This window comes from Parambassis ranga, chromosome 17, assembly GCF_900634625.1.
Source record: "Parambassis ranga chromosome 17, fParRan2.1, whole genome shotgun sequence".
In the NCBI taxonomy this organism is placed as follows: domain Eukaryota; kingdom Metazoa; phylum Chordata; class Actinopteri; family Ambassidae; genus Parambassis; species Parambassis ranga.
The window spans coordinates 7,310,330-7,334,664 of NC_041037.1; the positions used below are offsets into that span (position 1 = coordinate 7,310,330).

The following is a 24,335-nucleotide window of genomic DNA, read 5'->3' on the forward strand; positions in this document are numbered from 1 at the left end:
TGATTTCTGAAACTATAGACTTGTATGCATCAACTGTTCCACTGCTTGTGTTTAAAGGCTGTTTATTCTTTATTCTAAGTTGTGTAGCTTTGTTTTTTTGTATAAATCATACTAATTATTCCCTTTACCTGCAGATCGATTCATTTAAAAATAATACAGGTGACACAGATAAGACTACAGCAGACAATCTTAGACCTCATGCAACCTCCATCTACACACACACACACACACACATATTCAGCCACTGGGCTCCTCTACACTCTTCTCCCTCTCCCACAGCGATCTCAGGGGAAGGCTTTGTAATGCAGCACTGCTGAGAACGCGCCATGAAAATATAAATACAACCTCGCCGCATTTCAACCATGTAAATAAACAAGGCCACCCAAATTTCCAATTAGAGCCTGTGTTGACGGCAGGAAATGGAGTAGACAAGAAGAGACCACACCTCCTTCTCTGTCCTCCGTTCCTGAATTGAGTCCAGGTCCTGCAGGTCCAGGTCAGATCCACGGGACATTAGACATGGCACACAGGGCACCGCTTAGCACATCTCCCCCCATTCAACCCAGTCGTACTATAGTTATCGGGCACAGATTTTCATGAAAATTCAGATATGGGCATGGAACGAATACATCGATTTGATCAAAATCACCATAATCAGAAGAGTTTTTCAGTCTCCAGCCTGTAAGCATTTCAGATACTTCATTTGGAGAAAGCAGGTCTTACACCAGCTTCTCTTATCAGTCCCATCAAGGTTATGAGGTGACTGGCTGAAATGAGGCATTCTCACTGTATTCCACATCTTCTTGGAAGAGTGAGGCACCATTATTACGCAGCTAAGCCCTGAGACCACCCAGGAGCAGTGGGCCAGTTGAGAGACAGAGATGAAGGATCCTTTATGTGATAAGAAAATCAGGCTTTTCCTAAAGAGAGATGGTGCTTTGATAGCGTGCAGTGAGTTATTGCCTGATAACTGCCCAGCAGATATTGGCACACATGTATAGGCCAGGTTAACGTGCCTGCTGGTCACTGCGTCAGCTGTGGTCAATCAGCAAACATCATGGGGCCTATTAGGCAACATAAACACACAACTTAGTGTAATTACCCCAGAGAGTCAAAAAGCTGAAAGTCACTTTCACTCCAGATATGGTAGTAGAGATATCCGAACCTTTCTTAATTATATCGAAACGGAAAGGGCAGAGCTCATTTAGATAAAGAGTCAGAGAACAGAGCTGAGGTAATGATTTATCTTTAGGCCTACATTTAGTTTAACAACTTTGTGTCATGTTGTCCTTGGATAGCACTGACGGTGATACCTCCATAAACTGTGTCTTTGGAGCAAATCCCCATCCATTGTTCAGTGTTTATATTTGATTGGGCCCTGACTGCAGCGTCTCTTCCCTCACAGGCTCCTAAACAGCCCCACAGGAAACAGTCAGTATAAACACAGGGTTGCTCGGCAGATCCTCTCCTGCCTCGACTCTGAGCTTCAAAACCCCAGTGTAAACACACAGAGACACTCGCTAGTCATTCTGAACATGTTGGTAAAACTATGAGAAACATCTGACCAATATCTCATGAGAGCAGATTCGGGAATATTTGGACACTATAGTGCCATTTGGAAGCACACAGCATTGCAAATAATGCAAAGTCAGGCTTTTACTTGTTCCTCTGATATTCAGTTATAACAAAAGTCAACAGCTTCTGTCAACCCTGTGCTCTGTGAGCCTGTTGTAGCTTTAAGCTAAATGCTGCATTCTGGTGTTTAGCTGGGAGTGTTTCCTACATTCATGTCACTATGTTACTAGTTACTAGTTTTGTGTTTCTCTCTCTGTTGTTCATCTTTGTAGTACTAGTACTTAACAATACATCAGCTATAATAAAAATAATCCAACACTTCATTTTTTTAGTTTACCTTATATTACAATATAACCTGCCATGTTTGTCCTTGTAAAGCATCCTCTCTGTTCTCTATCCTCTTCTCCACCTTTACGTGGTTGGGCATCAGCTGGAGGGTTAACTCCTTATGAGCTGTTCATTGGTGCTTCCATTTAAAGGGGAGCTTTTCCTTGCCACTGTTTGCCAAGTGCTTATTAGAGGGGGTCATACTCTGGGTTTCTGTAAAGTGGCCAGGAACTATTTAGATTGTTAAAGATGCTGTACAAATAAAATGGAACTGAAGTGAATGCACCTGAAAAAAGTTTCAAAGTTTAAAACGCTTAACATTGCCTCTTTGTTATCTATAGCATTAAAGCAGTGAATTTGAGCTTGAGAGGTTATCTAAGAATATCTAAGAATGTCAAGAAGAAGAAGAAATCAAATCATTGCCCAAATAACACTAGTCAAATATTAATGCAGTGAAAATCCGATAGCTTTAACTGGATTTTTTTCCCCATTTTTTTTAGTAGTTATATACTGAAAGGTTCAAATTTCATGGCAATCCTAATCCATGCTGTTGTCATTAAAGATGTATCATCATTCTCTGAGGATCCTAAACTGGACAACACTGAAGATGAACTGCACATCACTGGCATAGTTCTGCAATTTAACCACAGGTCAAAGTCTGAGTTTTGAAGTTTGAATGTCTGTGGTGTTCAACCATTCAGGTTTCAGACCGCTTGGCTGGATTCAGAAAAATGAGAAAACCCAACAAGGCAGCAATAATCCTTAAGTGCACCACTGCAATTACATTCTTTTAGGTGTAAAAATGAAAAGGACACACTGCAAACTTTACACTAATATTGACATTCCATTAAATGAGACTTAAAGCTTTCTGTCCTGCTTTAACGTTAAGACTTCTGCAAGCCCTCTGGGGAATGTATTTTTAACAGCAGTGTGATGGTTTTAACAACCCTGGTTAGAACAACACGCTGCAGACCGGTGCAGCAGGGGAACACCCTGGTACTGGATTAAAGGGTCTGCTCAACATCAGGGGGAACAACACGGAGGTGTATTAGCTAGAGAATATTCATTTGACGTGTGATAACAAAGATAACAAAGATTATCGACAAGCTGCTCTGTCAATAGAAAATGAATGGAAGTCCTATGCGCTAGTCTGCAGTTTTAATGTTGGTTGAGGCAATCTTGTCTGAATTGTGACTTTGACTCATTGCAGCTGCACTAAAAGGGATTTTTAGAAACATGCAGTGTACTCACATTGTAACCATAAAAGGCAATATTGTAGTACAGTAAATTGAAAATTCACCCAGTGTAAAATATGAGGTCTTCTGTTACAAATCTAGAAGCTACATAGTCAGATTACATTAACTCTGACTATTTTTATATTATCTTTCTTAATACAGTGTTTTTCAAATAGATTGGATTTCTTCATTAAATATTTTCTTTATACCTAATAACAAAATTAGTTGAAAAGTTAATTAATACTTTGTTGATACAATTACAGAAGTATATATATATATATATATATCCATTTACAATGAAGAAGTGAACACTAGATTTATTGATGTTTATTATTTATTATACAGGTTCAGAGGGGGAAATATTCTTTAAAATGGATTCTGATAAGTAAAATTGTGATATATCACAACAACTTTTTAGCTTAATATTTTACATACTTTTCAAGACAACTTAAACGGGGTAAAGGTAAGTGCATGCGATATGTCCGTTGAGCATCCATCAGCATTTCTAGCATGCTGTCTATCTCTTTGTGCCCAGCAGGGGGCGTGTTTGAACATACTTCTGTGACCAGTTTTACTTTTATTTGATGAATACTGTAGGTGTGTACCTTCTTTATTAGTTCATGGAAAAGAGGCAATACTTCTTTTAATATCTAACCAGCAACAATCATGTTTGATGTAGCAGATAGTGGAATAGCTGGAAGGCCTCTATAGTGACCAGGTTAATGACATATGGCAGATTTATCCTGCAAACACTAACAAAAAAGAAAGAAAACAACATATGAAAAATTGTAGTGAGTGCAATCAGTCTGGACACAGCAGCAGACTTTTGTTTGCACCTGCCACAAACAAAGCTGCCTCTTCCCTTTGCCTGTTAAACCTCATTTACATAAACTGGGCTTCAAGATGTGACCTTGTAGCCTCATTTGCACCCTTTCTCCATTTTCAAAATACTTCCTGTGACAGAGTCCTTATTGAAATGCTCTTCTCAGTTGTCTCCCTACATGTAAATGGATACTCACAAATACACATTTAACTCTAAGTGATTAAAATACAGTATAATAAATATAATGATGATGGAATATCCTTAGACATAAGAGAACCACATCAGACTGTGTTAGTGTTCACACACTCCCATTATCCATCATCCACTTTGCAGCTAATATCCCTGTGACTAATGCTCGTCAACACCTCCTCATATTAATGACTCTTCGGAGTCTGTTGTGTTTAATAGATGAGGTGATGAGGGTGTTTTCCTCTGAAACACATTTTAACAGGGTGACTGTGTTTTCTTATTCGCTCTGCCAGTCTCCTCCCTTTCTCTTGTCTCTTTGTGCTGTCACTCGTGCACAGTCTTACACATAATCATTTCTTGTAATGCTAACACAGTGTAGTCAGGAGACTAAATGATGTGTTACAGTAAGTCCCTTTTCCTCTTGTCATGAATAAATGTGACAATGTTCTGCTGAAGGTCTCTTCCTGCTTTTGAGGGTTTTGGGATCAGAGGTCTGAGAAGCACTTTTCAAAAGGAAAAAAAAAGGAATATTGAAGTGAATATGGGCCACACTGCTGCTGCCTGCAGCAAGAAATTGACTGGCAGCCTCTTCAGGTTGCACACTTCTCTCCCATTGACAGCGGGGATAGGCTGTATAGGCCCCCCCTGACCCTGTAGTAGTACCAGAAAAAGTGGGTTAAGAAAAAGGCTGGATGAAGGGATATTTATGTAACTAATAATGAGACCAAATTGAGCCTGTTTACAGGTCATGTTTCTCATAAACATAATGTGTATTGAAAACATAAAAACAAACATGTTTTTTAACTGTTATAGTATAAGTAATATAAATGTGGGTGCCACGTTGCTGACAGCAGAACCGTGGCAGTGGATTTTAACTACACAAATAAATACAGCAAGTAATCTAAGATTAAAATCAAACGTTCTTGTAGAAAGTCCAGATGTGTCTGTCTGTCTGTCTCAGCTTACGTTGGGAGAGACATACAGCAATATTTTGTGATATTTGATTTCTCGCTCTTTAAGATTTAAATAGCTAAAATCATTTGCTCCTTGCATGTTCAGCTCACGTTTTAAAATAAGTTAAACATATTAATGCACCTGTTGTCACACTTTCTCTCTTTCCGCCTGTCTGTCTTCGATCTCCTTCCTCAACAGGTTGATTTATGGCTGATTATTAATAATTTATCATGTAACTATGCTGACCTGTAAGGTTAATAATCACATCAGTCATTAAACGTTGAATGTCTTGATAGGATAAGCAATTTTTTTTTTTGCACTCTGAGATATCTGCAGGATTTTTCCCAGGCTGGTGTCACTTCCCTAACTGGTGACTACTTCATTTGAGAGTGAGACTCTCTCTTTATGTGTAAGTCTTAACTGTAGAGGGCCCCATAGTCAGAGGTGGAGACCACTGCTGTGCCTCCATAGCGTGACAGAGCAGAACACAGCTGTCAAGAGGTGTGGAAAGGCCTCTCTGCTGTTCTCAGCTGCAAAAACAGTTAACAAGATGCAGCTCACCCCCCACCACACACACATACACACACACACTAGACAAATGCAGATGGAACATTTTTATGTATTATACCTTGTGATTTTTATCTGTTGCCATGAAGTCCTGATGATGTCATATCAATAAAAAAATAGGTGAAAGATAGATTACATAATGCTTACAATCTATCCAGGACACATTTGTTGTTAAAGTTTTGTCACAGTGGCAATAAAGGCAATACTGTGTAAACACTGTTATACCAAAGAAAAAAATCCCTCCTGAATTACTTGGCACTATCAAATGGCTAGGATTAAAATGTAACCACGCTACTTCCCTTTAAATCATTTGAATTGGCATTTATCATAAAGAAGAAGAGGAAAAGACGATCATACACCAGAGATCATTAACTTATCATTTTATGTTAACACTAGAATACAGGACCTCTGTCTTCCCCTTTCTCCCCTCATGGGTGGTTCCCCTATGTGGGGAACAAGTCATTGATGATTCATGTAAAATGCATTGTATCAGTGTGTAAACAGGCTCAATAGGAATTGTATGGACCTGTTTAGAAAGGATTTTAATCTAATGGTTTATGTGTAAACTAGATTAATACCGTATTAAAGCTTTAACTCCTTTGAGAAAAATTACAGATTAGCTGTCTGTGTTAACAAATCCTTCCACACGGAGCTGATAAGACCTGAGTTTCTGATCTGACAAATGTAACTACTTATTGCTGTTGTTTTAGGTGAATACCTGAAGTTAGTTCAGGTATTCATTAGTTAAGTTAAAAAAGCAGAAAAAGGGATCAATCACACACACAGTTAATTTGGGGGTGGGGGTCTCAGGTGGATTGTACACAGGATCAGTTCAGTATCAGAAAAGTCGGGCTCGTGAGCCTCGGGCGGAGCCAGACGCAGGTTTGTTTATGTCCTTAATCTTACATCGCGTGCCAGACAGCAGTCATCCATGTCAACACCAATCCCAAAGCATAGAATTCCCTTGCATAGAGACATTAGTCATTACTGTTTACTATAGGCACTATTACTTTGTGTCTTACTCATCAGTTAGCTTATTAAGTAAGCTTTAAAATCCCCAGAAGAAAACACCTAGGAATTTCAGGGCTGTTTGTATATCAGTGCCTCACCTTCTCTCATCGGATTGTTTAGATTTGGGCCTCACCCCAACTGACGGCTCTCATTCAAGCAATGCAGCTTTTGTTATGGAACTGTTTGAATGTCACCACTGAAAGCATGTCTGTGCCCGGCCGCTACACCAGTTTCATTTTCCTGATAAACACCGAAATTCTCTCAAACTATCACAATACTTTCACTTCTCAACAGTTTAAAAAATACAAACTACACTCCCAGTATAGCGTTGCATGTACAAGGGTGTGCTTAGTAGCACTTGCTGGCCTTTACCAACCCCCTAAGGAGGAGGTGTTTAGTTAACTTGGTGCCATTTTAAGAATGGTTGCCTGGCAGCGTGTGTTTATACCGTGTATATGTTTAAAAAACAGTGATAAAACATCATTCACCAATCATGCACACTAGCGATTAGAGTTTCCAAAGAGCCGTTATTACACAGGCACTGATGCCATACAATTACAGGCGTCATATTTACGAGAAGTAAAAACATTCCAACCTGCTCTACTATATACTGCAAATGTTTCCTGCAATATTTAAAATTTTTTGAAGGCACCACTGTGTGCAAATGTCTCTGGCATTTATTGATATTGCCAACAGGACAATAGACGTGATTGATCAGACTAAAAAGCTGTAAACTTCCTGATAGGAAAAACCTGTATGGATGAACAGCTAGTAGGAAGATGATCTGTAAAATGTGAACGATAAACACTTTGGGTATTTTCTCCTCTTATTTCCTTATATACAAGTTCCTTTTTAACCTGTTTAACCATGAGTAAGTATCCTTTTCACAACAACAAAGACATTTTACACAGCAAACATCTCTCACCTGTCACAAGTTTCTCCTTCATTTTTTGGCCACCACGATGACCAATCCCGCCCATATTTTAACCACAAAGGGTTCCGCACCTAACACATGACGTAAATGAACTTTAGTGTAGCATAAAAACACAATAATGTAATGACCAAATCAATTTTAAACAAACATCATTGTGTTTGTTAAGACAGCTGTATTAAAGGTGCGTCTCCACCCATAGTCGTGTACAAAAAGATAATCTGTTAAGATATTCGATGCGTGTCTTTCTAGGGATGCTGGCACTGTTGCATTGTTTAAGCACACAGACAGTAATGGTTAAGAGAAGTAACAATGTGCAGGCAGACAATACTACCTGCTGTCATGTGATAGCAGCTAAAAACAGCCTTTATTCAGCGCCATGCATTTCCACTGCTCTGATTGTGCCGCTCTCATTGTGCTGCTCCCTTCCCTATTATACCTGGAGGGTTCGCTTACTAAGGGAAGCCAGATGAAAATGTTTTTTCCTAAAGTTGACTTCATGTGTCATGATGAGTCATATTGTGTTTATGGTTTTGTAAATGGACATCACCACCTCCTACACATTGGGCGTGCAGACAGGTTTTCCTACTGTAATCATCCACCAGGAGAAACTCTTTGCACTGAATGTAACTTTAGTCAGTAAAACACATACTTCACATCCTTTTATATCTCTTTAATGCTCTAATTAGGACAAATGACCTCTGTAATGTAGGGAACTTGAGTTATTTTTATTTATCCACATATAGTCGCTAAACTAAAATAAAATCGACTCAAAATGTGGACAAAATGCCAGCATGTCTTTCATGGCATTGTGTTATGGCCTTTTCCTTAGCTATTTTTGCGCCTTTTTTTTTTACCTCATTGTTTGTTGTTTTGTTGGTATAGTGGCTGTTTGATGCTGAATGAGGATCAGATTACAAAGGGTTTGTGTTTTGATCTCCCTTCATAACATGGCAGGCCGGGAATGACAAGAGGTCAATGGACGGGAAATGCTTTCATGGAGCCTGACTCTTTGACTCTGGACCTGCATTGTGTTTATGGGCTTCACGCTCACTGATAGAGTTCCCAGATCATCATTAGCCGCTGAGCACTGCATTATTTTCAGATGCCTTTACTTGTTGCACTTGTGTGTAAGGAAATCCCAATGCTATAGATCAGTGCAAATATTTGAATTGTCTGGTTGAGAGTCACAGTGTTGTCATGGACTCTTGTCCCCACTAATCGTTTAGAAAACATAAAAAAATATCAGATTTGCCCTTTAGGTAAATATTTTTAAATTAATTAACCCTTTTTCTCAATATATTTAAAGGAAACTATACACTTGATTTTGTTTCTACTTCTGCTGCTCTTTTCGTGCTCCTTTTCCTTCAAAATCTGGGGCAAAGGTTAGAGACAGACCACAGACACCAAAGGACAGACATCCCTGTCCTTCGGTGAGACTGAAATAGAAATTACTATTCACCCAGGCTCTCCTTCGACCTCATCATAACCCACCTTCCCTCCTCAAACCTGACAAACAGTGGGTGTAGCAAAGAAAACATCCTTCCACTAGTTGTTCCATTGCCAGTTTCCTGGGAAAGGTACCCAGTCTCTTGCAGAGTGTCTTAGAACTTGAACTTCCCTGTTTAGCAACAACAGCTGGTGAGTCATTGCAGTGGACTGTGATTCAAAATGAAGATTAGACACTGGGAATAACTTCAAATTGTTTACCAGACAGCAGGCCAAGTCTTGAGTTTCTGCTTCTCAATGTATTCCAATGGGATGGCCCTTAACAAAACCAAGTTCGTCAACATGTCCTGAAAACTTGTTGATATCTCATTGGAAAAGGTTAACTATTGTAATTGCAACACAAAGGTGACAAAGCAGAGTTTTCAAGGATCCACAGTTGGATCCTGTCACAATATTGGCAGCTGCTAAGTCTGCTTTGTCTACATAGACAGAGGAGTGACTGCCATGCCTCTTTATCTTTATAATCACAGAATGATCAAAGAAATTGGGATTGACTCACTTTTGGAGCATTGCACATTAAGCTAGTACGCTTCAGTGTACACAGTTTACATATGTACCTGCATGGTTCATGGATTTTCACAGGTCAGTAGTGTTTGAAATGGAAAATATCAGTGTGCTCCTAGCAGAAATGCCCATGGCATCTTCTGACTGAGCTAACCCCGACCTTTATCGATATAAAATGCAGCTGCTAGGTTTAGCTCAGCAGATGGCAGATGTAAAAGCACACATAAACATTACAGATGTAGTGCAGGTTGAATCAGACAGTTTGAGAGTAATGTACTGTTTGATTGGAGAGTTATAGCATATTTGAGGTTGTATAATTGAGGTAGCTCAATTTGTGTTTGCATTTCTTGGCAGATAACAATGAACAGGGAGCATATCAATACCTCAATAGTACACTAAAATAGTAATAGAAATAGTAGTAGACAATTGAGACTTGACAATAAACATCCTGTGACTTGATATCCGTATTCAGTCTGGTTCTGTTCTTCTCAGCAGCTCAGCAGATCTTTGGTGGAATTTAGATGATTCTGTCGTCTTGATTTGATCCTTGCCCACATGAATCATGCACAGACTTGGCTCATTTTCAAGTACTCACATTCACCAGTCATAATCAGGAATGTTTATATAGACAGCTGATTTATGTTTCTTTATCTGATGTTACTGATCAGTAAGATGAGGAATGATTCATGAAAACAGGGTGGAGCTATGTCTCTCACGCACCTTCGCTGGTGTAGGCTGATAGGATGATTGTGCAAGTTTGTCCTTGGAGGCTTTTTAAAAGTTTCTGCCGGCCAGCCGGGCCAAATGACTCGACCTCATTTACCCTTTGTATGCCTGTACAAGGGGAAAAAATCAGAGTGAATCTAGCTTCTTTGAACACTGAGCATATGGCACTAACGTCTCTGTTTTGCTAAACCTGACAAAAAGAGCGTGGATCACGTTTCAGTACAGTTTACATTCTCCTCATTGTCGACATGCCACACACACACACACATACTTGCATTGAAGGAATGAATTTCAGGGTGAGGAGAAGCACAGCTATGTGGGCTTTTCCTCAGTTCCTCCCCTTCTCTTCAATAATAATACTACTAATAATAGTTATTATATAATAATTTTAATTGTTTGGATTCTGCTACTATTTGATATTCTGAACATGTTTCTTTTTAATCTGTCAGATCCTATGACACAAATCTGTGCTTAAAAAATTGGGCGAGACACCTGGACCAGTAACATTCTTTCTAATGACATCTGCAGTGACATCAGCCGCCCGACAGTCAAACATGATTTTTTCAAAGATTATAAAGATGACTCGGAAGGTGTGAGAAGGTGATTTCACTGATTGACAGATGTTCTGTCAAGCTGGTAAATGTAATAAATCTTCACATGTAAACAATGCTGTAAAAACTGTTAACGTGGCACAAGGTGGCATCCCATACAATGAATACTGATTTTATAAAAATAAAGGTCAGCCTCAACTAAAATTTACATCTACAGAAGATTGGTTTACAAAAAGACTACACACCCACAAGTGATTGTTTTATATGCGCCGACACCAACTGTGATTGCCTTGGTTTCACTGATAGTGTGCTTATTTAATGAGGAAATGTTGCTGCCATAAACCTTGAAGTGAATGTGGGCCATCTTTGAATAGCTCGCTAGTGATCCTTTATATAAGTTTTAGATACATTTCAGTAGAAGTAAACACAGATATAAATATGATAGGCATGAATCAGTGCTTTGAACTATGAGAGTGCGGCAAATATCTATGAACACAACATAATCTAGTATCTATAGCAACCAACATTGCCCCCTTTAGTGCTGTGGATGTTACAGCTTCAGGCCATGAGGTTTGATCTGATCTTGCTTTAACACTGAACAGAGTGCTGACCCGATGCAGCTCTGTGGTGGGGCTTGAAGGACTGCAGCCGAGATGTTTAATCTTCTTGGGATGGCAGGTAGGAGCAGGCTAATTCACCTTCAGGATAGTGTGTGTATCCAAACTGTCATAAGAGATGCATTGCTGCTGTCAGCGAGTGTGCAATAAACACACTCAGAGACAGTGTGAGGAGTCAGCGCGCGTACCGATGGCAATGCACGCCCACACACATGCAGTTCATACAGACACACACACACTCATCAAACATCTTGTAAACATTCTCCATTCACAGACATTAGGAGTAAACTCACACCAGGCTGGAGGCATTGTACTGAGCTCGGGTCCAGTGGAGAGAGCAGATCCAGAGCAGGTCTGGAAGCGTGTTGCTTGGAAATAAATATCATTTAACTTAACTGTCAGATTGCATTTGGCTTTGCTGAACGCGCCGCCATCTATAAGAGCTTGGCTGTCCTCCATGTTAGTGTTGGTTTTCTCTCTTTCTTCCATACTAAACACACACATGTATGCACTTTAACATGCTGTAACTTCCAGTCTCTCTCTCTCTCTCTCTCTCTTTCTCTCTCTCTCTCACACACACACACACACCCATGGTACACTCAGACCACCTGGGAGATCTGTTTATGGAACCCGGCAGAGACCGCACGAGGAACAGACGTCACTTTTATTTCACTTTATCCACAAAAGTCCCAAATAGCCTCATTCATTTACTTTCAAAATACAGTTTGGCCATTGGAGAACAAGGATTACAAAGTTATGCTGTGATCACAAACAAAGAACTGCTGTTGTAAACAAGCACATAAAACACTGTAGACGCCTGGTTGTTAGTTTGTAGCTTTATGTATGATCTACTTTGCAATACTGTGATTTATTATAAGACAATGAATGAAATGAGGAAAGACAACCCTGAAAACAAAAGCAACAAATGTGACAACAGAACACTAAAAATAAACACGATGATAAAGATTATTAACACCTTGGATTCTCAGTGCATTAAATCTTCTTGACAGGATGGCATTTGCCCTCTGATTGACTCCTGTGTGAGTAGGTGTAAATAAGGTGTGTGCAGGTAGACCTGTGTTGGTTTCGTGCAAAGCCAACATTTTACAGGCACTCACCTAAAGGGAGTTCCTCCGCCCATTTGCACGCATGGCCCTTTGTTGTCTGTGCTGTGAGCATTTTTTTCCTTCCCTGTCTTCTTTTCCCCCGTTTCAAAATAACCCAAACAGGTCCTGTAGACGTAGTAACGGTGATATTATCTAAGCATACTTCACTTGAAGGGGATCCCAATGCACTGATTTGCCTTTTTTGTGCACGAAAGAGCCTTGTAGGCCTGAAGGCAGCCAAAACAAATTAAACATGATTGGGACAGGCTAAATCCTGCTAACAGCTTTTCGATTTTTCTTATCACAGCTTGCTGTAAAGTCATTCCACATGGTTAACACATGCAAAGTGTCAGAAACATTTGTTTAGTTTACATGACTTACGAAGAAGCCAAAAGGCCAAGATAAACTTTGACCTCTCTGTCCTGTGTTTTTACCCCCCCATCCCTTTTGTCACCGAAGCTGAACTGTTCCTGCAGTAAGTGTATAAAAACACTGAAAAACAAAGACTTCAAATGCAGTATGATTAAAATGTTGATATTATCATGACTTCTATCAAGATCCCACATGTTGATTTACGAAAGCCGCCTTAAATGTTTAGGCACAGGGCAGCAGAGCATGGCCTCACGCAACCCGTTGTCCTTGCAGATAAAAGATAAAATATCTTGTTGGTGGTCATACTGGTATAATGACTTGTCTGTAAACAACATGTAAAAAAAACATATTAAAACTACTATGATACATACTGTATGTTCATAAATGAAGCTATATCTCTGCTATAATCATAAGTCGCGCAAAGGGAGACAATGTTCAGCTGTTACATTGAGACATTTCCGTAATGGTCTCAGAGAGCCGAATGCATCAAACATTGAACCACAACTCCATGACCTTCTTGTACACTTAACACCTAATAACAATGATTTAGCTGTGACTTCAATGGGGTTAGCATACCAAAATGTTGACAACAGTATAAGTAACCTTTGCCACCTTAGGTGGTACCATCGTCTCGTCTGGCCCATGGACTATATGGACACATAATGAGGTTTGTGGACTGTAGGGGACCTGTTTTCAAGTTTTTCCATTAAATTATTATTTTTTTACTAAATATTTACTTTATATACTATATATATATATATATATATATACTTATATATATAAATATAATACACTTTATTGCTCAAAAGCATTAACCCGTTATACAGCACATCCCCAGTACAAATTAAAATAAATGGTAAAACTGTACAAATCTGCAATATTTAAACCTGACCTGTAATCATATTATTACACGTATTTCAGTTTCAGTTTCTCTCTGGGTCACCAGAGAAACTGTGAAGTCAGGAGATCTGATAAATGTCTAACAGCTGCTTGATAAATCTGTGGATAAAATTTATGGGGCAATTTGTCTTTGCTAGCAAACATATACAGAGAGGACAAATGCATCTTTCGAAACAATAATGCATCTTTAGTGATAAAAACAACTTCAAATTTTAAGAGAAATATTGTTCATGATTAAAGTAAATCTGGCACCCTGGTAGCTCTGCTGCTTGTCAATAACAGCTTACATGCACAGACCTCATTTCCTAGAACCCCATAGAGCAAAAATAGAGAACAAATCGACCCCCCCCACACACACACACATCAGCTTTTTGCTAAACATGCTACCTGATTTTTCCCTGTAGTTGTCATCATAAGAGCACCCAGCCCATGTAATGATGTGACTTTTTCCTGGAAATCTTCCTTCCAGCACTCCTTTTGCATCCAAGAAAATAAAAGGCCATATTCAGGAAGGCATACAATATGAGGCCCACTGAATGATCAAGCTTTGTTTAGAGCTGGAGTGGGAGTGGGTGGTGCAGTGGTAAGCACTGTCGCCTCACAGCAAGAAGGTTCCCAGTTCGATTTGAGTTTGAGTTTTCGGGTTTGCACGTTCTCTCTGTGCCTGCGTGGGATCTCTCTGGGTGCTCTGGCTTCCTCCCACATTCTAAAGACGTGCTAGGTTAATCGGTGACTCTAAATTTCCCGTAGATGTGTGTGTGAGTGTGATTGGTTGTCTGTCTGTGTGTTGCCCTGTCCCATAGTTAGCTGCCCCCTGTGACCCTGCACTGCAGGACAAAGCTGGTTAATGGAAGATGGATGGATGGAGCTGGAGTTTCTGGGTGTTTCCAGTGTTGTTGATAGTTTTTTATCAGTTGGTGCAAACTGGTCATTTGAAGTCTGTTGATAGCCAGCTTATTAAAAAAAATATACTATTGGTATGCACACTGCTTGATCTGTCACATGCCACAATGGAGACTATTTCTATTTTTCCTGTAAACTAACCTCTCTTGCTTACATTTTTATTGCTTCTTCAATACTTTCTTTTTACCCCCATTTGTTCTGCAGCTCACTCACTTCACCTCTAAGGTGACATGACTAAAATAGAATCTTTCCAAACCAGCAACAGGTAAGGGCTTGCTTTTGTTCCTTTTTTTTCATAGTCTACTTTTACTGCCAAGATACATGAGAGAACATGAATTTTATTTACTGTCATTTTTTTAAATTTGTGTCTAACACATCACCTGATAAACTGCAAATGCAACGAATTAACGTATGAATGACAGAATGTGTGCGTTCAGAGGAAGGGAGGAGATGTGCATGAAGGGACATGTGGAGACAAATATGCACGGAGAAACGGTTTCTATAAGCTGTCTGATGATGAGTAAGAACACGCACATGTTTGTGCAAAACCACAACACTGAGACACTGGCACTGTGGTTTCAAAACATAGCTGTCAAAATACTATAATTAGTGACTGACGACACATTTTGAGGTGGGACGCATTGTACAATGGTAATAAACACACAGCTTCCATAAATAGCATGAAGGAATGCCTCAACATGTAATGCTATTTGCATCTTGTACAACTGAATACTTGTACATACAGCTCTGACTGTTAAGCTATAAGCCATACCCTTTACTAACAGTTTAGTTCTGAACATTTCAGATGATCTGCAGCTTTGCACGCAAATGCTTTTGTTTTGTTTTCATACATAGACAGACACAAGCCTGCAGCGGTAATTATGCAAACTACATTTCTACCAGGTTGACATATTCTCAGGGTTATTTTTAGACTTCTTGTGGAATCCAATTGCAGCAGTTTACATTACTGAGATGCTTGTGAAGGTTTAAATATTTTTTAAATGTACTGTAAATCCTCAACAATACATCTTAGTAGATTACTCAACAAGCCAATAGTGTGTTGGGTTTACACAAAGATCAGATGTTTTGCAATATATATATATTCACTATGTCATGTGAATCAGTATAAGAGTGCACAATTCAGAACAAATTCAACCAAAGTATAGTTAAAACCTTTCAAAAGTTGTATAGCCATGCTAACCAGCTAGCACTAGATGCTACCAATGCATGACATCACTGCCTTATTGCAGGATTGTGAGCTAATGATTACAGACACACATACTGGGATGTCTTAAAAATGAAACAAAGTCGAGCTTAGAAACAACAAAGGCTGTGTTTAAATCCACTGTCTGTACTTTGCCCTTCTTGTGCTGTTTATAGCAACAGCTTTGTTCTTTTACACCTGCAACCAACTAAAACTATTTATATTCTTCTTCTTCTTGCCCTCCAACAAGCTGACTGGAAAGGTATTTTCCCTGCACAAACAACTAGACAGAAGGAACTTATTGAAAAATCACAGGGTTGTGACAGTTTATTTCATGAGTTTACTGGGTCCACTCATGTTCCAAATACTGAATATGATGAGTATAAAATTGATAAACCCATAGAGGAAACTGACTGTCTGTGCAGACAACTGCAGTATGCTGCATTCAAAGGCATGGTGTGACATAGGATTTGAGAATGTTTAGACGTAGAGTTGTTAAACACTGAAGTCGTTCTTCATTCCAATATAAGAGCTACGTGTGGAGCTATAGTTGCAGCACACTGCACCAAAACCTGTTCATCTGTATTTGAGTGTCACTGTAACAAGAAAGATGAAGCATGTCCATACTGCTCAAATAACTCAATGCCATGACGGCACTACAGTCTGACTGTGGTGGATTTACATTTCTATGTGTGCTTTACAAATGTTGTTAATGAAAGACATTATCTGCAGAAAGGGAGCACATTCTTCTGTTACTTATGTGCTCATAAATCACATAATAGTGCTCTGAGCAGAGAGACAAACAGACCAGCAGGTTTTTCTTTATGCACCAGACACAGTATACTAAATTATTGAATACTAATATCTTCAATATAGCATCACTCCAGTGCAAAAAGTACCATAAACTAGCAATGAAATATACAAAATGTACTCATTATATAAGCCATGCTGGGATCATTCCACCCAAAGCCATAAGAGACAATATACACTGACACATGCACACAGGCTGCTACAAGCACTGCACAGGATGAATACAGGTATTTGAGCTCTTTTCATTGTGCGGTTAGCTTTCAGGAACCCATCCTTCACCTGCCACCATTCAAAACAGTGACTTCACCACCGATTCTGTGACACGCTCCACACAAATAGATGATTACACCTGAAAAATCAAAACATTCACACCAGCACAAACATGTGTAACACTGCACTTTGCACAAACACAAGCTTGGCGCAGTGAGAGCAGCATGAGCTGTGATGTCAACATTGGTTTCCAGGTGTAACACAAGGGTATTATTTTTCCATTTGTTGCAGCGCAACCTTTGATTTAATGTAATTTGTAGGAGATAAAACTACAAATTAAGCAAAGATGGGTTGCTGAGTTCAACATAACTCCCAGGTGAACCCGGAGGAGAGGGTGTGGGGAGACCCAAGCCATGAATTGGGAGGATGAATAAATGAGTAATTAAAAGCACAATCCAGAGTGCAGACATCATTGATCTGTTCACCTGCTGGCCTTGTAGTCATAACTGCACTAAACCGTTTCTTGGCATCACATCAAAAGACTCCCCTTCTTATAAAGGGATCCAAACCCTCTAGGCAGTTCATTCAGAGAAGGACATAAATCACAACATTTGTAGTAGGCGAATCCTCTATCTTGGCACCAACTTACAGGAAGGACCAGACACAATAACACTGGTTTCTATTTTGGCTGCTGCAGTTGGCATGGACATCTAAAGTTCACACCTACAGAGCTTTGATGTGATCTTGAGAGCAGTTTTTCTTATAGTGAGCTGTTTAAATAACATGTTCCAACTGTTTTAAAGGGTCAAGTGTACTGATTTCCATTTGTATAGAAAGGAAGAGTTGTATATGTGTGTGCGTGTTTCCTGAAGAAGAATTATAAGGGAATTCTACGCCCCCTGGTTGTCTCAGGTGAAACAGTCCCAAGGTGCCTGATAGATCATATTTCACAGGTGAGACAGACTACATGAAATGGGATGCTGGAGTACGCTGTCTGTTATTAACTTGTGGATAATACATCACACAGCCTTGATGAACTATTTGTAGTGATCACTGTTTAATCATTATGAATATGAAGGTGTTGTGAGATGTTCTAATTCTTCATGATCATCTAGCCCCGCCTACATTGGGTTGGTCCTGAGGTGAGCCGGCTATAAACTGCTCCTCACACAGACCATAGGTGAGACTGGCTTCAGCGCTCTGGCAGGTATGCTTACAGAGACTCCCTTCTTTGGATACAGTTTAAGGAACTCTGCGTCTTGACGCACAAAAGGGGATCTGGACTTTACGCAAAGAGCTCACGGAGGTGTAATACTGGACAGATCAGAGCCCCAGCAACCATGAAGCTGGAAGTTTTGTGTGGAAGCCACTATGACACGAAACATTTCGAGAGGTCCAGGGATGCAGAGGGAAGCGCGAGATCTCCCCTCTCTGCTGAGGAGGAGTTGGGCTCGGATGGGGACTGCGTAGCTCACAGCCCTCCACCTGTTACGCCGTGCGGCAGCAGCAAGTCCAAGCCATACACACGGAGACCCAAACCTCCGTTTTCATACATCGCTCTCATCGCCATGGCCATCCGGGACTCTTCCTCCGGACGGCTGACTTTGGCGGAAATAAACGATTATCTGATGAAGAAGTTTCCGTTCTTCAGAGGCAGCTACACCGGCTGGAGGAACTCAGTTCGGCACAACTTGTCTTTAAATGACTGTTTTCTCAAGGTGCTCCGGGACCCGTCTAGACCTTGGGGAAAGGACAATTACTGGATGCTCAATCCTCACAGCGAATACACATTTGCTGATGGGGTGTTCCGGCGCAGAAGAAAGCGCATTAACAGAAAGATCAGGGAGGGAGAAGGGATGTCCGAGCGCGCAGAGGAGGCGCAAAACATTCACCAGTCTGCTCCGACAACCAGGACTGATCCATGCCCTAAATTCACCAGCTCATTCGCTATCGAAAGCATCCTCAGCAAGCCGTTCAAGTCAGACTCAAATTTACCTCCGCTCCTCCCTGCATTCACGTGGCCGTGCTACACCGAACTAATGATGCATCATTCAAACACACCTGCCCCATTTCCTTACGTTAGAGCGCCCTACCATGTGGACTCCTCTGCAGCGCAGGTGTCGAACGCCTATGGGATGCTGTCATAGTGCAGAAACTCAATCTTTTTTCTTTTTTTTTGTCTCATGCACTGATGGAGGAAACAGAGGAGGAAGAAAACACACAAAAAACACACTGATGTGCTGGGACTATTATTTAGGTGGGCTGGTGTTTCACTGTTTGTACCTCTGATTGATATTGATTCCATTTGTTAAATATGATATTTAATAGTGTTGTTTGTAAAACGTTACTGAAAAGTTAAACTGACTTTCTACTTAATTTTTGACATAAAATATGCACTTTGACTGCTGTGTCTCCGTCTCTTCTGCTTTGTAATTAAAAGTGTTGATACGTGCTGATACGTGTTTTTGGTTGCTGCAAGTTCAATGGCGCACAAGTCGCTGACGGTTGTTTTGGCGCCGAATGAGGACTGACACCTGTCTGAGGCATTAACACCTGCTGCACCTGATGTTTGTCGGGGCGTGTGTTCCTGTAACTCCGCCTCAGGAAATCTGAGAAAGTGCAGCAACAAGAGATTGGCCTGTTGGAAACGCACCAAGGGCCTGTCATGCCTTCTTATATAATAATGCAGCCTGAATGGAAATGGGCACTAAATAATAATAATAATAATAATAATAATAATAATAATAATATTAATAATAATACGTTGTACTGACAGGAAATGACCAGACGAGTATTTGCTGCCAGTGGACAGAAGAATTCAATATTTATGTTTTTTGTCTGGCTCTGCAAATAGCTGTCGCCTCAGTCACCACACATGCGCAGGAAGGCTTCATACAACTGGTGCATCCTGAACAAAATTCAACTCCAATCCACAATAGGAAGAAATGTTGTGACCAAGTTGGGCCTATTCTTCTGAGACTAGAAAGTAAATTTCCTTTAAAGCAGCTGCGCATCCTGGACGCAGCGGGGTTACAAGTTTGATGTTGCTGAAAGTCTCTGTTTGGCTGATGGGAAATTATTTCATGTCTGCTTATTTGCTTTAAATTGGCACAATAAAAATGACAATTTGTAGTAATGATCTTTGCAGAGTGTATTTGAATATTGTATTGTCAGAATAGTTCTGAGAGATTCAAGCAGTCCCAACTCCTCTGCCGTGCACACGGGCGTGTCATCTTACCCTCTGGATCAGGGCTATCTGCACCATAACGCACGAGATTCTTCTGACATATCAGGTACAGACTCACTTATGCATTAATGATAGATTATATGCGCCAAGAGCTATATTAAATAACACTTACATGCAGCTCAGGATTTGCCTTTTTTTCTAGTCATAACAACCATCATACCGTTATTCAAATGAACAAATAGCTATGAATTTCATTTTCATATTTTCCATGATGCGTCAAATGTAACATGTAACATGTTAACAAATGTACGAGGAACATAAACATGCAAATCCATTTTGAATAAATAACCCACAAACCTTTGCAGAGTGTATTTGAATATTGTATTGTCAGAATAGTTCTGAGAGTTTTGTTAAATTTTCTAATAACTGCATTTCTCTGGGGAAGTAATCCAGGCTCTGAGAGGTAAACCGACACTTGTGCGCTGTGTGTGGTATGTTGGCACGCTCTGATGGAAAAAGCATGCTTCCTCTCATGTCAGAGCCCTAACCCTGAACAGATCCCCAAACAAATCAGGACTTCTCCCGCACAACTTTACAACCCTAAGCTACCAGCAGGCACCGTTCACTGTCTGCAGTACACGTGAGGTCAAAGGGAATCATTCTGCTCAAACCACTTAATACATCACGCTTTGTCAGGTCATCGTCCCAAACATTGCTCTGTTAACAGAGGTGTTTTAGAAAGTGAGTCGTGGGAGGAGATTTGTCTTACTCCACTGCGCAGTGTCCGGCTTCTAGCCTGGATCCTGGCCAGATGGGGAGGGAGTAGTTCCTGGCGATTTTCTTGGAGGGATCTGAGGGGGGGACAGAGGGGCAGAGAGAGATTTAAGAACTGATAGGTGGTCGAGTTGTGTTTGGCCGGGTGGATATGCGCAAGCAAAGAACGAGGAGCTTTATTTTCCCTCTCTTATGGGATTATTGCCAGCAATGGACAGAGAGAGGAAGGAGGGACAGCGCCTGGTGTTTCTTGATTTTCACGCTTATAACCTTTAAGCATTTAAAGAGGACATTTACCTCTTTAAATGCTGCAACAGGAAACTTTTAATAGCACTTGAAATACATACAAAGGTGAGTCGCCCACGTGTTACAGAGACCACGCACTGTGTGTATCTAAAACGAGAGAGCGCAACCATGACGACTGAGATTTCGCAGCAACATTTAGCTTCATCTAATCCTCTGCGCTCGAGTCCAGCGGCCGGTGCTGTGAGCGCAGCTCTGCTGAGCGCGCAGCCGGTGATGGAGAGCGCGCACAATACAGCAGCAAAAGGGAAAAAGGGAAACTCAGGGTTGAGGCGTCCTGAAAAGCCCCCATACTCTTACATCGCTCTGATTGTGATGGCAATCCAAAGCTCGCCGACCAAAAGGCTCACTTTAAGTGAGATCTATCAGTTTCTGCAGGCCAGGTTCCCTTTCTTCAGGGGGTCATACCAGGGATGGAAAAACTCCGTCAGACACAACCTGTCTCTGAACGAATGTTTTATAAAGCTGCCCAAAGGGCTGGGCAGACCTGGCAAGGGGCACTACTGGACCATCGACCCGGGTAGTGAGTTTATGTTCGAAGAGGGCTCCTTTCGACGCAGACCTCGTGGGTTTCGTAGGAAATGCCAAGCTTTGAAACCAATGTACAGGATGATGAATGGTATCGGGTTTGGTGCTTCCATGCTGCCGCAGAACTTTGACTTCCAGTCACCGTCAGGCTCATTAGTATGTCACAACAGCTACAACTTAGACTTGATGGGTAATACAGTTCCAGGTGGGTTCGAGGGACTCGGAGGAGGGCACCACGTCCCTCATATGTCCGCAAGCTCCGGATCATCGTATATGGCCACATGTCAGGTGGCCTCTAACGCAGACTATTGTCCGGACAGCAGCAGCAGTCCCCTGCAGTCCTCCCCGGCGATGGTGGGCACGTTGGACTGTCAGTCTCCATATGCAAATGCAGCCTCACACTGGAGTACACCTGGCGTGTCCTCATACATCAAACAGCAGTCTCTGGCATCAAGCAGTCCCAACTCCTCTGCCGTGCACACGGGCGTGTCATCTTACCCTCTGGATCAGGGCTATCTGCACCATAACGCACGAGATTCTTCTGACATATCAGGTACAGACTCACTTATGCATTAATGATAGATTATATGCGCCAAGAGCTATATTAAATAACACTTACATGCAGCTCAGGATTTGCCTTTTTTTCTAGTCATAACAACCATCATACCGTTATTCAAATGAACAAATAGCTATGAATTTCATTTTCATATTTTCCATGATGCGTCAAATGTAACTAATGTTAACAAATGTACGAGGAACATAAACATGCAAATCCATTTTGAATAAATAACCCACAAACCTACTAACAAAACACAAGAAGTAAATGCTACAGCAGCTTAAATTAAAATATTGATCAGAACTCAAAATATTGAAATGTGGTGTATAAACTGCACACAGTTTGTCCTAAATTCATCCTGCAGTTCAACTGAAAACGTACATACTATTTGATTTATACTCCCTTTGTACTGTACAATATCTATCTCCATAAAGCACTACAAATAAATAAATAGAAAGTTACATTATAGACATAAGTCACATCATTTTCATAAACAAGCTATTTTTTCACTGCAGATTTATTGAAGCGAGCCACATGTTTATATGGAAGCAGTTTTATTGATTCGTCTATTTTATTCTTCTAAATTTTGCCCGAACGTTCAAACAATTATTCTATATTTTAACACAACTTATTAGGGTTTTATGAATACAAGTGATAAAAGATTTATATTTCTTAATGATATTTTATTGTCTTATTTTCATATTCATGGAAAATTTTGAATTAGTTGCATAAGATCACCACATCCTACAGAATGTGTAGAATTATAATAACCGTTTTATTATCATTTAAATATTTAGTATTTTATTATTAAAATCAACTGCATTGTTAAACCTGGTAACACAAACGTTGCATTCATAATCTGTAAGATTTCGACTATGATGTAGGCTAATTATTCATAAACGTATGCGTTATTAATAAAATCTTTAGCTATATCAGGGCTAATAATCTGCCAGATTTATCTTTGGAATGTATTAACAAATGCAGGTTTCCTCCGGGGGAAAAATGAAAAAAAATAATAAACCTATTAGTTGTGTTTGTATTGTCTTGACCTGCTTCCTCCTCCTGTCCTGTTTACAGTGGGACTGTCTCGATATTCCAGCCACTCAGCTCCTGTGTGCGACAGGAAGGACTTCGTTTTAAACCTCAATGGAATCTCTTCGCTCCATCCCAGCACCGGAGGATCCTATTATCACCAGCTTCACCATCACCATCACCAAAGCGTCTATCAGGACGTAAAGCCGTGCGTAATGTGACAAAGAAGAGGCGGCCCTGCTTCTGAAATAAAACTCAATCCTACTCTTTGAATCTAAATTCTGGTGGAATTATTCTGACAATATATATTTTTTTTTAAGTGAAAGACATTTTGAATATGACGTTCACATTTTAATTACGTGACTGATTTTACACATATGGATAAGCAGTATTCACATTAAACTCAAATCATAAACATGTACCTGAAATATTCATGCACTTAGTGTTTTGTTGAAATGATTGCTGACAGCTTAAAGAGATTTATTTTTAAATGAGACTTTGGAAGTGCTAATTGTTATAAAAAATAAATATTTCTTGAAAAAACATTTCAGAACCACAGTTTCTTTCATTTTTTCTGCTTCAAGAACTAACATTTCTATTATTATGCAATCACAATGACACAATACCGAAGTCATTCAGAAATATATTTCTTAACAGTGAATTTTATGTGTTATATACCTGGTTTAATTTACATAATTAAACAAAATCCACATGTTAAAATGTTATCATATATATATATATATATATATGCATATATATGCATGCATATATATGCATATATATGTATATATATATATATAGTTTTCCTCTAAAAGGTCAAAGTATGGGCAAAAGGCACAGCAAAGTGAAAACTGAGCACCAGCTACACTCAAATTCAGATAAGATGTAAAAAAAAAAAGGAAGTTGGGTTTCAGACATAAAAGTCTTATTT

At 40.0% G+C, this 24,335-nt stretch overlaps 2 protein-coding genes across 2 annotated transcripts; both read left to right on the forward strand.

Annotated features, from left to right (window-relative positions):
- The first annotated feature begins 18,220 nt into the window (after positions 1-18,220).
- On the forward strand, positions 18,221-19,227 carry foxq1a (forkhead box Q1a). Its single transcript, XM_028427791.1, has one exon. The coding sequence runs from the start codon at positions 18,365-18,367 to the stop codon at positions 19,169-19,171; it is 807 nt and encodes a 268-aa protein (XP_028283592.1). The 5' UTR covers positions 18,221-18,364; the 3' UTR covers positions 19,172-19,227.
- Positions 19,228-21,092: 1,865 nt separating this feature from the next.
- foxf2a (forkhead box F2a) lies at positions 21,093-23,949 on the forward strand. The gene is made up of 2 exons (XM_028427746.1): positions 21,093-22,369; positions 23,450-23,949. The coding sequence occupies exons 1-2, from the start codon at positions 21,400-21,402 to the stop codon at positions 23,623-23,625; spliced, it is 1,146 nt and encodes a 381-aa protein (XP_028283547.1). The 5' UTR covers positions 21,093-21,399; the 3' UTR covers positions 23,626-23,949.
- Positions 23,950-24,335: the final 386 nt, after the last annotated feature.